Source organism: Triturus cristatus, chromosome 4_1 (assembly GCF_964204655.1).
Source record: "Triturus cristatus chromosome 4_1, aTriCri1.1, whole genome shotgun sequence".
Lineage (NCBI taxonomy): Eukaryota > Metazoa > Chordata > Amphibia > Caudata > Salamandridae > Triturus > Triturus cristatus.
This window is the reverse complement of record NC_140585.1, coordinates 1,187,906,685-1,187,917,572: the sequence shown is the minus strand read 5'-3', so window position 1 is coordinate 1,187,917,572 and position 10,888 is coordinate 1,187,906,685. Positions and strand designations below refer to the sequence as shown.

The window sequence follows — 10,888 nt, the reverse complement described above, 5'->3', positions numbered from 1 at the left end:
TCCACGGGCTCCTCGGGGTTTTCGGTGTCGAGATCCTGCCATTCGATGTCTTGGCTGGTTGATGGCGCCGAGCTGTAGAACGACTGCTGGTCTTCTTCCTCGGGTTCGCCTTCATAATAGGTCTCGTCTTCCTCTTCGAGATCTCTCGGCAGCCCCTCGGTGTCGAATTCGTCCTCGATTTCGACAACGTTCGTCAGTGGAGCCGTTGGCGTCGAACTCCTTCTTCCTCTGACGGATGTTCCATTTCGGCCTCAAGCCACCTCTTCTTTTTCTCCATCTCGGAGATGCTTTCAGCGTCGACCGCGGGCCTCTTCGACGGAACTTGCGTCGACGCCGACCTGTTCTTCTGCGTCGAGCGCCCGTTTCATGGGTTGTCTTCGACGAACCTTGCCTTTCGGCGTCTTTCGGCACCAGGGAGTCCTTTTCGAAGGATCCGCTCGGCCTCTTGTTCATGGTTCCCCCCTTGGTCGTCGAAGTTTTCGGCGCCGGGGCTCCCTTCGTGGACTTTGACTCAGATTTTCTCGAGTCACCCTCGGGTTTGAGGAATTTTCAGGTGTTTTGAGGTCGACGATTCTTTTACCTAGTCTTCATTTTTCTTGTCGGTCTCTACGACCATGAAGTTTTCAGGTCCCTCGGCGACGTTGTCCTCATAGTCTGTGGAGAGGCCCAGATCGTAGAGCGACGGGGCCTTACCCTTGCCATCCATGCTGGCGTTGGCTCTTCTCTGACGTTCTCACCCGGAGCGTCTTCGGCACGAAGGCTGAGCAGGCCTTGCAGTCCTTGCTCTGGTGGTCGACCGGTAGGCAGACGTTGCAGACCGGATGCTGGTCCTTCTGCGCGAACTTGTGGTGGCAGTTAGGGCAGAACTTGAAGGGCGTCTTGTCCATTGCGCTCAGGGCCTCTGAGTGCGCATTCTCCAAGGGCGTCGAAGAAAAAGGCGGAACACTTCCTTCTTCGCGCTCCTGATGTGATATATTACTTTCCTGTGATATCTTCGTAGTTATTTAATCTACGAAACTCGCTTTTCCTTCTTCCTTCGATTGTAATTCTGGAGCTTCCCGATGACGATCCAGACCCAACGGCGGAAAAAAGAATCTGAAGATGGCGCCCCAAAGGTGGGACTACGAATCCGGACCCAACCACAAGATCGCGGAATAATGCACAGCATAGTGAATCCAGAAAGATTCACGCTGCAAAACATTCTTTCGTCAGACCATGGTGGGTTAAAATTCTGTTCCACATTTAGCAGATTAAAAGCTATTTTTAACCTTTCTAGGCCATTTTCAGTTTCAGCCTGCAGCTGTGTGACCTGTCTCAGTGCAAGGTCCCACATTTCAGAGAAAAGGGCTTTATACACAGACTTTTGTTTCAAAGACTCTTACTGGACAAGTTACTTACCTTCAGCAACACATTATCTGATCGAGACAATATCTAGCTGCAAATTCCTTACCATTGAACTTTCCAGGCGTCACACTGAACTTATAAACTTTTGCATGAGCCGTACCCCTGTGCGCCGTTGGGTGGCTCCGAGTGACATCGTTAGCATCAGCTATGACGTCGCGGTCACCTATATAGATGCCACCCAGGCACAAGGACAACAGTTTTTTCACTTTCTCCACGCCAGAAGTGTAGAGCCATGTAGTGAACTGACGGGTATCACAACTAGGGCCCCGATAAGAGCACAACCCTAGCCCTAACCAATAAGGCCACGGAGCAGGGAGGCTTGGGTGGGTCTGTAAGGAATCTGCAGCTAGACACGGTCTCTACCAGATAATGTGTTATCAAAGGTAAGTAACTTGTGCATCTAATAGAGACTTTTAGCAGCAGATTCCTTACCTTTGAATTGATACCCAAGCCATACCATACTGCCAGTGGGCTACGGACAGATTTTCTAAACTAAAAAGTCCTGGAGAGATGCCCACGCTGCTGCCTGGCAGATATACAGGACTGTGACACTAGGAGTAAACACAGTGGTCACAGCTTTTTCCCTGGTAGAATGGGCCCGTAAACACTCAGGAGGCTGCTTCCTAGCCAGGGCGTAGCAGATTTTAATGCAGATAACGACCCAGCATGAAATGGTTTGTTTCTGCACTCTTAGCGTCCAGACAGTGGAAACTCTCCTTTTACTTAGAGGAATGCAGGGGACCTAAAATGGTGGGCAGCATACCCGATTGATCCAGATGGTATGGGGGTGACTACTTTTGGTAGGATGAGGCACAGGTGTGAAGCATCACCTTATCCTAAAATATCATGTAGGGAGTCTTGCATGACAAAGCCTGTAATTCACTAACACTCCAAGCATGTGTTATAACCACTAGAAAGGCTGTCTTGATGGTAAGCAGCTGGAGGGGAAGTTATGCAAAGGCACAAAGGGAACCCACATAAGTTATGTGAGAGCCAAATTAAGGTCCCAACGCAGCATTACAAAGTGCATAGGAGGAAACATGCACTAGCCCTTTTAAGAAACGACTTACAATAGGGGATTTGAACATCGAGGGTTGGTGCCGCAGCCGCAAGAAAGCAGACAGAAGACCCTTATGAGTACCCAAAGCAGAGCCTTCCTGTTCATGGGTAAGATTAGTTGGAGAAGCAGAAAGAGGGTCAATAGAGCTTTCTGTACAATATTTTGCCAACAGCAGGTTTATACTGTATTCGAGAAGGGCACCAAAATAACATTATGTACATTAGAAGGTTGAAAGCGATCAACTGTCCCCGCTCAAGCTCCATGCAAGGAGGCAGAGAGTTGACAGGTCCGGGTGGAAGACCCCTCCCCTGCTGCGACAGAAGAGCATCCCCAAGAGGCAGCCTGATCAATGATCATTTGAAGAAGCTCTGGATTCCAGACTCTCCGTACCCAGTCCAGAGACATAAAAATGACTTGGATCCAGTCATACTTGAGAACTCTGGGCAGAAGTGGTATGGGCGGAAAGGAGAACAAGAGGCCTGAGCGCCACTCGTGACAAAAAGCATCACCGAGCAATAGCTGCCTTGGAAACTCGAGCACACAAAAACTTGATATTGCACATTCTCTTCAGAGGCTGACCGACCCAACCCAGGCTCTCCCCGCGGCTGAACGAGACCTTGCGCCACCTCCAACTGGAGACACCACCCGTGATCCACTAGGCAGATGACCGTGTTAGCATGCCCTGGCAGTCAGAGAACCTGCCAGATGTTGAACCACCAGGGTTATGCCCTGCTGTTCCAGCAATGGCCAGTGAAGCAGGGCCCCTTGACAAAGAGTCCATGACCCCCACTACAACCTGCTTGTATAAGGCCCACATGGCAATGAGGTTGTCCATGGACACTTGCATTAACTTCCCCTTGACAGAGGAAGAAAAGCTTTCAATGTCAAGCAAATTGCTCGAAGCTCCAACAACTTAAATCCGCCAGAGACCAGGGTTTCCTGAACTCCACCTCTCCGAGATGGCCACCTCATCACAGGAGTGATGAATCGGTCACTACTGTGAGATCTGGTTGGGGAAGAGTGAGGGATCTGCCTCTGACCCAGTCACAGTTCGTTAGCCACTACTGCAGGTCTTTTGCACTTTACTCCGAGATCTGGACCATGCCAGGGAGATTCCCCAGATACTGTGCCCACTGTAACTTCAGGTCCCCTGCAGAGCTCCGCATACACCATTGGTGTGATTAACCAACAGGAAGCAGGAAACCATAAGTCACAGCAGCCTCATCATTCACGCTGAAATCCAGGATAGTGGCTGAAACATCAGTATCGTAGCCTAAATATCCAGGACTCATTGCTTGGGAGGATAATCCCGAAACTGCACTGTGTCCAGAACAGCTCAGATGAAAGGGAGCGTCTGAGAAGGAGTCAGGTAGGACTTTGGCACATTTAGAGAGAACCCCAGCGAATGCAGGATGTTTGCTGTAGTCTGGAGGTGGGAGACGACAACCTGAGGTGAAGACGCCTTTAACACCCAGTAGTCGAGACAAGTGAACACAGACACACATAACCTGCGCAGATGAGCTGTAACCACCGCCATCACCTTGGCGAACATACGAGGGACGCTGGCAAGGCCAAATGGAAGCACCGTGAATTTCAAGTGCTCATGGCCTACCTTGAACTGTAGGTAATGCCTGTGGGCAGGCAGGATGCAGATTTGAAGATACACATCCTGTAAGTCCAACGCTACTAGCCAGTCTCATTGGTCTAGGGCAGCCAAGACCCGAGCCAACACGAGCATCCTGAATTTCTCCCGTTTGAGGATGAGATTGGCAACCCAACAATCCAAGATGGGCTGCAAACGTTTGCTCTAGTATCAGAACGTAGTGGGAATAGCAACCAGTGCCAACTTCTAAAATAATGAGGATGACGACAACAACCCTTACTCACTGATCTACAAGACCCATTTGTCCAATGTTATGGACCTCCAGCAGACGAGATGTTATTGAATTCTCTCTTCGACTGAAGTAACGTGGCCTGCAGAACCAAAGTAGGAATGCGTAGATACTGTAGCTGCTGGCAGACAACTTCCAGCTTACATTTAGAGTTCGGAATGAATAGTGTCATCGCACAACTCGGGAAGTCTGCGTGGGACGGTGGCCGGGATATGGCAGACAGTTGAAAACCCCTTCCTTCAACATGAAAGGGGTGAAAGCTAGACTGGCCACGAGATTTAACTGAGAGGCTCAAGAATCTGGCAGTAGCCTAAAGCAGAGTCCACTTTCTCACCAAAAAGATGTGTCCTGTTAAAGGGCATGTCCATGAGGTTAGGCTGGATATCACCCAATAAGCCAGATGTTCTCAGCCAGGCATGGCGCTATAAAGCCACCATCAACGAAATTGCTCTCCCCAGTGAGCCAGTTGTATCCAAGCCACACCGGATGGTGAACTTGGCTGCATACCTCCCATCTTTAACTGGCTGGGAGAGTACGGCCCCGGGACTCCTCCAGTACCTGTGGCAGCACTTGCGCAATCGTTCCCATAGGGTGTGCGAGAAACGGCCCAATAAGCATGCAGCGTTCACTGACCACAATGTCCGGCTGGAAGAAAACATAATATTCCCATGTGCAACCAGCCTCTTGGATTCCCTAGCCAAAGGGGCAGAAGGGAATGTGCCATGGGACGCTGAAGTCTGAGCCACGGAACACTGAAGCCCGAGCCACAAAGCTCTCAAGGGTGAAGTGTTGGGTAAGGGACCTTGGATGACCTGGGGCAGGGCTGCAATGGTCATGTTCACAGGAGCCCCTGTGCTAGGCCTGGACTAAGTGCCTAGAAGGAAATCAGCCAGTGCTTCATTAAAGGGCAAATGGGGTTCAGACGCAGAAGCCCCAGGCTGAAGCACCTCGGTCAAGAGATTAGTCCTGACTTGCACCAAGGGCAGCTCCAGTCCAAGAACCTCTGCTGCCCTCCTCACCACCACGGCATAAGATGCCCACATTTCCGTAGCCACACTATGTGGAGAGAGGATACCAGTATCTGGAGATGTGCCCAATGCACTGGTTTCTCCAAGATATCAGAAGGTCAAACCTGGATTCAGCCCCACAGAACACTGCCTAGAGTGCAGACGCACCGTACTGGTCTCCTCTTCAAACAAAGTCTAAGTCAGTTTGTACTTCTTGTGTTTTCTTCCCAGGCTCCTGGAGCAGTCCCACGAACTTCTTTGTCTAACAGGACCTCAGAGGAGTTGCGCTCGACAGTGTCGACTGCCGGTCCACCAGAAGCTTCAAAGATCGCTCCTGCAAGGCCTTCGGCACCGTGGCTTGGCAATCCGAGCACTACTATGTTGTAGGTGCGCTCAGGGCACCACAAGCAGAAGAGATGGGGGGGCGGGGGGGGGGGGGGGGGGTCGGTAACTGACAGTGTGGTGACCGGCGCCACACAGCTTGAATCCTGTACATGGAGAACATCCCTCCACACACATGAAAAAAATGGTCAACAAAATGTCAAAAAAAGTCAGTCAAAAAGAGACAGAGGGGTAGCTCTTCACAGGATCAGCGCTCAACTGGCACGGGAAGAAAATAACTGACATCCGTGCTCCTGGGTGGCACCTGTATAGGTGGAGATGACATAACTGACGTGAATGACACAGACTATGTCAAGCGGAGCTGAACAGAGCCACCCAACAGCACGCATGGGGTACTGCTCAAACAAAAGTTTTCAGCTCCAGCCTGACATCTGGGGAATTCAGGAGATTAATGAGATTCCAGTGTTTGACATTTCTCTGTTCAATTCTTTGTTCTCAATAGTAATTTCAAGCGGGAGGAGGGGGAGAGAAGAGCGCAGGAAACCCAGAGGCCTACATACATTTATTTAGTGTGAATTCTGTTGTGGGCCCTAGCTTTAACCATACTTTCCAGAAAGCAAATTAAAAAAGTCTTCTCTGGTGTAGCTGACCGCACAGCTATCCACGCAGTCTCAACTTTAAGAATAAAAGAAATGTTACGGCATCTTCGGGTGTGGTACTAAATTGTATGCCTGGTGTTCGCTTTACTGGGCAAGTGACCTGGAGAGAGAGAGGAAAAAAAGTCAGAAAAAAGAAAACCCACAATGTAAAAGCACTTGCTTCTGACAGAGTTTCAACCATTTTCTCTAGCAAAATTAAGTGCTCAATGTACTAAGCATGGTTTAAAGCCTGGGACCAGATTAGGGTCCTCGAAGCACAGAAGGTAACCTACTCGAAAATGGCCTCAAGAACTACCTCCAAGAGAAAATAGAAATCTTTTTAAAGGTCTTCAACCCCCTTTTTGCAGTTATGGACAAGACCATCTCCCATGATCTTGGCTTCTTCGGTCTCATCTGAGACAGCACTTGTGCAGTCACTCGAAATCTATTGTGGCTATTAACAAAATGTATCCCTCTTTCCCAATTACTTACTACTAACTAGCTTCTTTTGTCAATCTCATTTCTTTGGCTTTCATTAGTCAGCACAGCAGCTGGTTTCAGTTTGCCAGTTGCTTTATTTTCACACCCTTCCCTCCCCACCCCTCTTCCAGGACAGTTGCTTGCCCTGCAACCCCACGCTCCTCCTGTATTCTTTGTCAGGTTCACCCATGCCCCTTCCCACATTGTTGCTCGACTCACCTTTTTATTGGTCCCACAAGGATCAAACCACCCAAAATTGGTGTCAGCTGGCTTCAAGATCAACACAAATGCAAACAGCAGTGCGCTCCCTGCTCTGTATGGCTTTTTTGGCATCTCTATGTGACGGGCCAAAAAGGCAGACTTCTGCTCGGACTTAAGAGAATTTATCGTTATTTTTGTGAAGGCAGGGAATCACCCCATACTAAGAACAGATCACTGGCCCTCTGGATCAGCAATGGTTGCTTCATAGCTTTGTCCCCTAACTTTCAGCAATGCTGCTGTACAATATGGCTAAAAGAAATTGACAAAGCCAATAGCTCTCCCATAGACAAAACCTATTGGCTTTGCAAAGCTCGTTTCCTGAGCTGAAACGTTACATTAGTCATCAAAAAGAAAAAGCACACCCTGTGACTGTCAAAAGATTGCAACTGAGACCAGTACCTTTGAAAAAAACAACCCTAACATGGGCTGAAGGAGAACAGCAAAGACCCAAATCTGAAGTAGTCTTGTAAGGACTGCTATTCTACAATACATATATGAAGCTGCTCGTTAACTTGGAGCATATGGCTATGCACTTTCTGAATTTCAAAATTGCACAAACCAATTTTTAATAAAACAAAAATTTGAAGGTAAATAAAAAGCAAACAAGAATAAAGAAGCATTTTCATTGTTTCTTCAGCCATGAAATTCACAAGACACTTGGCTAAATCCAAACCCATAGTATTGGGTGCAAGTATCTAGTGATGCAAAGCTCAAGCCAGTCATTTGATCCACTCCGGTTGTTACAACATATTGATGCACTTTTAGTAACTAGAACATAAAATTCTGAGTGTGTGGGTTTTAAACAGATGTGATCGTACTATTTCCAACTTAAATTGTGTCTGGTCTTTACAATGGTGAATGATGTTTCTACAACTATGCAACTGAAAAGGAGGCAGTGGGATTCAGACTATTTTTGTATAACATACCTTATGTGTAATGTGAAAAACCCTTATTCAGTTTCGCCAAGACTAATGCATATGATCTATAAACCGCGCCATTAGTATGTGAGCAGGCAGTAACCAATCACCCCTGAAAAGACCTCCTCCTCTTAGCAGTGGGGCAGACGAGAATGCTACTGACCTCATCCTGCAAAAGAGCACAAGCTGCGCCCTGTGAAAGAAACGAGTACACAAATCGTACATTAAAATAGACAGCCGACAAAACATTTTATTGTCATAACTTGAACAACTTTCAGAAGGGAAAAAAAAAAAAAAAAAAAAGTCATTTCAATTCTAAAGCAGTCTGCAAATCAATGGACTACCGCAAACACTGTAGCTTTAATATAATGGACAAGGAAGCACTGAAAAGTACTGTTGCAAAATATATTCAGAACCTGCTCCAATAGATATTCACAGCCAGGGTGGAAATCTACACATAGAGCAAACGTGTGATGGACGTGCAAAGGATGCTCAAACCATAAAAATTTAAAACATGGGAATAGCATTTTTTTTTTTTTAAATTAACTAAAGAGCACCAGCCTCGAAGTCTGGGGGAGAGGAGGAAAAAAAAAATCTGCAAATTGCTTTTGGGAACAACTCATGAAAAAAGGGTGGCAAGGAGTATTTGATGCGCCATCAGTCCTCTGATAGCATGCATCAGTCTCACAATTGTGAGACCTAGACAAAGCTCCTTTATCACTGAAAAACATAAGCAAACAGAATCATTACTTGTTCGCTACTTAAGTGAGCTTTCTTTATTTATAAACCGACATATCCAGCTTCCCACAATTCACTTTTTATATTTGCTGATGAGGGCTGTTGAACTGGAAGAGGATGCAGGTAAACAGCCAAGATTAACATTTTATACTGCCAAAAAAAAAAAAGCACCCACCTTTATACAAGGTTCATTCAGTTGGCCTTTTTTTAAATCCTTGGCTAACCATGCAGTTCTAAGAAGGTGAATAATAATTTATTGGGACCTCATGGAGGGTGGTACGTGAAATGAAGTATTGGACTGAAGGCTCATCGGGAGCATACAGTTTTTTTTAATCCCCACCCGGTATGGCATCCTACTGCGCTCCCTCACCCATGAGGTCATTCGCAAACAGGTTTGTCATTCTGTGCGTAAAATAATGTGGATGCCAGAATCGGAAAACACTGGTCCGCTCATCTCACCAGGCCTCAGTGCAAAAGACGCATCTTCAAATGGTTTCTGCATGTGTCCTGAATAAAATAAAAAAAATAAAAACAGTCAGTTCCCCATCCAGTTTTAAAGTTGCTATCCAAAAGTTTAACCAGCTTTAAATTACCCAGTCTAAATTACAGAACCCAAAAAGCGAATGGTTAAAGAAAAAAATGGTTACTAAACCACTCTTACCAAGCGTCAGTCAACAGCTCAGAAAGTGGCTGGTACTAGACTACCTTCTGAAAAACGATGGTGAAGAACTATTTGAAAGTTGGTGACCCATTTCACCCACACCCCCCCCCCCCCCCACATATCTTTAATGTCAAATTAAAACAAAGGAATGCCCCATAGCGGTTTAAAGTTATTCAAGCACTTACATCTTCCTTTGCTGTTAAGTAAAGCATTGTGAGAGTACTGTTGCATCCTCCTATGTTAACCTCATTGCTATAGAAATATATATTTTTTTTTCCCCTGCACCATCAATGATCTGCCTAAAGATGTATGTAAGCTAGCAGTGCATTTAAAACTGCTAGGTTCTTCAGCTCGAGAATTACAGCATGCCGGAATGGACTTGGGTCAAAGAACGTCCTTGTAAGAGGGTTACTATTTTCTTCAAGACATTATTTGGGCACTTGCAAGTTAAAAGTCCAGGACTTTCACAGCTCTTGACCACTGTGCAGATCGCACACAAATGTTGCCCTAAGTTCTCAAATGTTTATGCTCCGCTCAAATATTCGACAGAGAATATATTGGACAAGGTTTGCCAATGTTACCAGCACGTCCGACCAGGAGTGGGCGCAGCACCCTTTTAAAGCACACAATTAGATTTGAGCAAACAGACGTTCCCATGCTGCACAAGATTGTGATAATAAAGTATCCTGGTATGCAACCCTGCCTTCCACATCAACCTGCATGCATTGATCAAGCATGCTACAGACAGGAACATGTCCTACCTCTCTCAAAGTGCCCCAAGTCACCGCCTGCCTTTGCCGAGCTGCAGTCACTGAACTGGGATGCCAGCGCCTCAAAGTCCTCGTCTCCAGATTTTATCTTCTGAATGTAACCTGTTAAGGCAAAGAAAGCAGCAAGCACAAATACATGAGCATTCGAACAACACAGAAGACACAGGTACCACTGCTGTGGCACTCAAATTAGAAAAGAGTTGGTGACAATGGATCAAATAAAAAAAATTACACAGTAAAAATGTATATCCCACAGGTGTAAATAGGAATAGACTATGCACACAAGCTCACAAACCTGATGTATCACTAAACAATTGTAATTACAGAAGCCATAAAGGTGTTAACACAAACATTTAATTAATTTGTTGAGACCATTGTACAGGCATGCATCATTTTAAGCCAGGCACTTAAGCAATAATGAATGCCGGGGGCATTGGATGACGTTAAACCTATTCTATTATAGCAAACATTATACATGGTTTGGTGATGCAGTAAGTAGGCAAACAATGTAAAATAGTGTAGAACCGCTCTGTGACATCGAGAGCACAGCTATTTTGCACCATAAATAAATTAGGAGTCACGGAATACCACTCATGTCAAACTGATACACTTACAAGTTTATTAATTAGTTGTAGATGTATAAAACACATTTACATTTGGCGTTTGACAGCCAATCATGTGTTTCCAATAGAGGCCTTCACAAAGTTGCATTTTGGTA

The 10,888-nt window shown here is 46.3% G+C and overlaps 1 protein-coding gene across 1 annotated transcript in view; it reads right to left on the bottom strand.

Annotated features, from left to right (window-relative positions):
• Positions 1 to 8,221: 8,221 nt before the first annotated feature.
• PIN1 (peptidylprolyl cis/trans isomerase, NIMA-interacting 1) overlaps positions 8,222 to 10,888 on the bottom strand; it is a 40,033-nt gene continuing 37,366 nt past the window's right edge. The window contains exons 3-4 of the mRNA XM_085654427.1: positions 10,162 to 10,272; positions 8,222 to 9,246 (exon numbers count right to left, since the gene is read on the bottom strand). Coding sequence (XP_085510553.1) covers positions 9,137 to 9,246; positions 10,162 to 10,272 — 221 coding nt within the window. The 3' untranslated portion in view covers positions 8,222 to 9,136. The remainder of the gene's footprint in view (positions 9,247 to 10,161; positions 10,273 to 10,888) is intronic.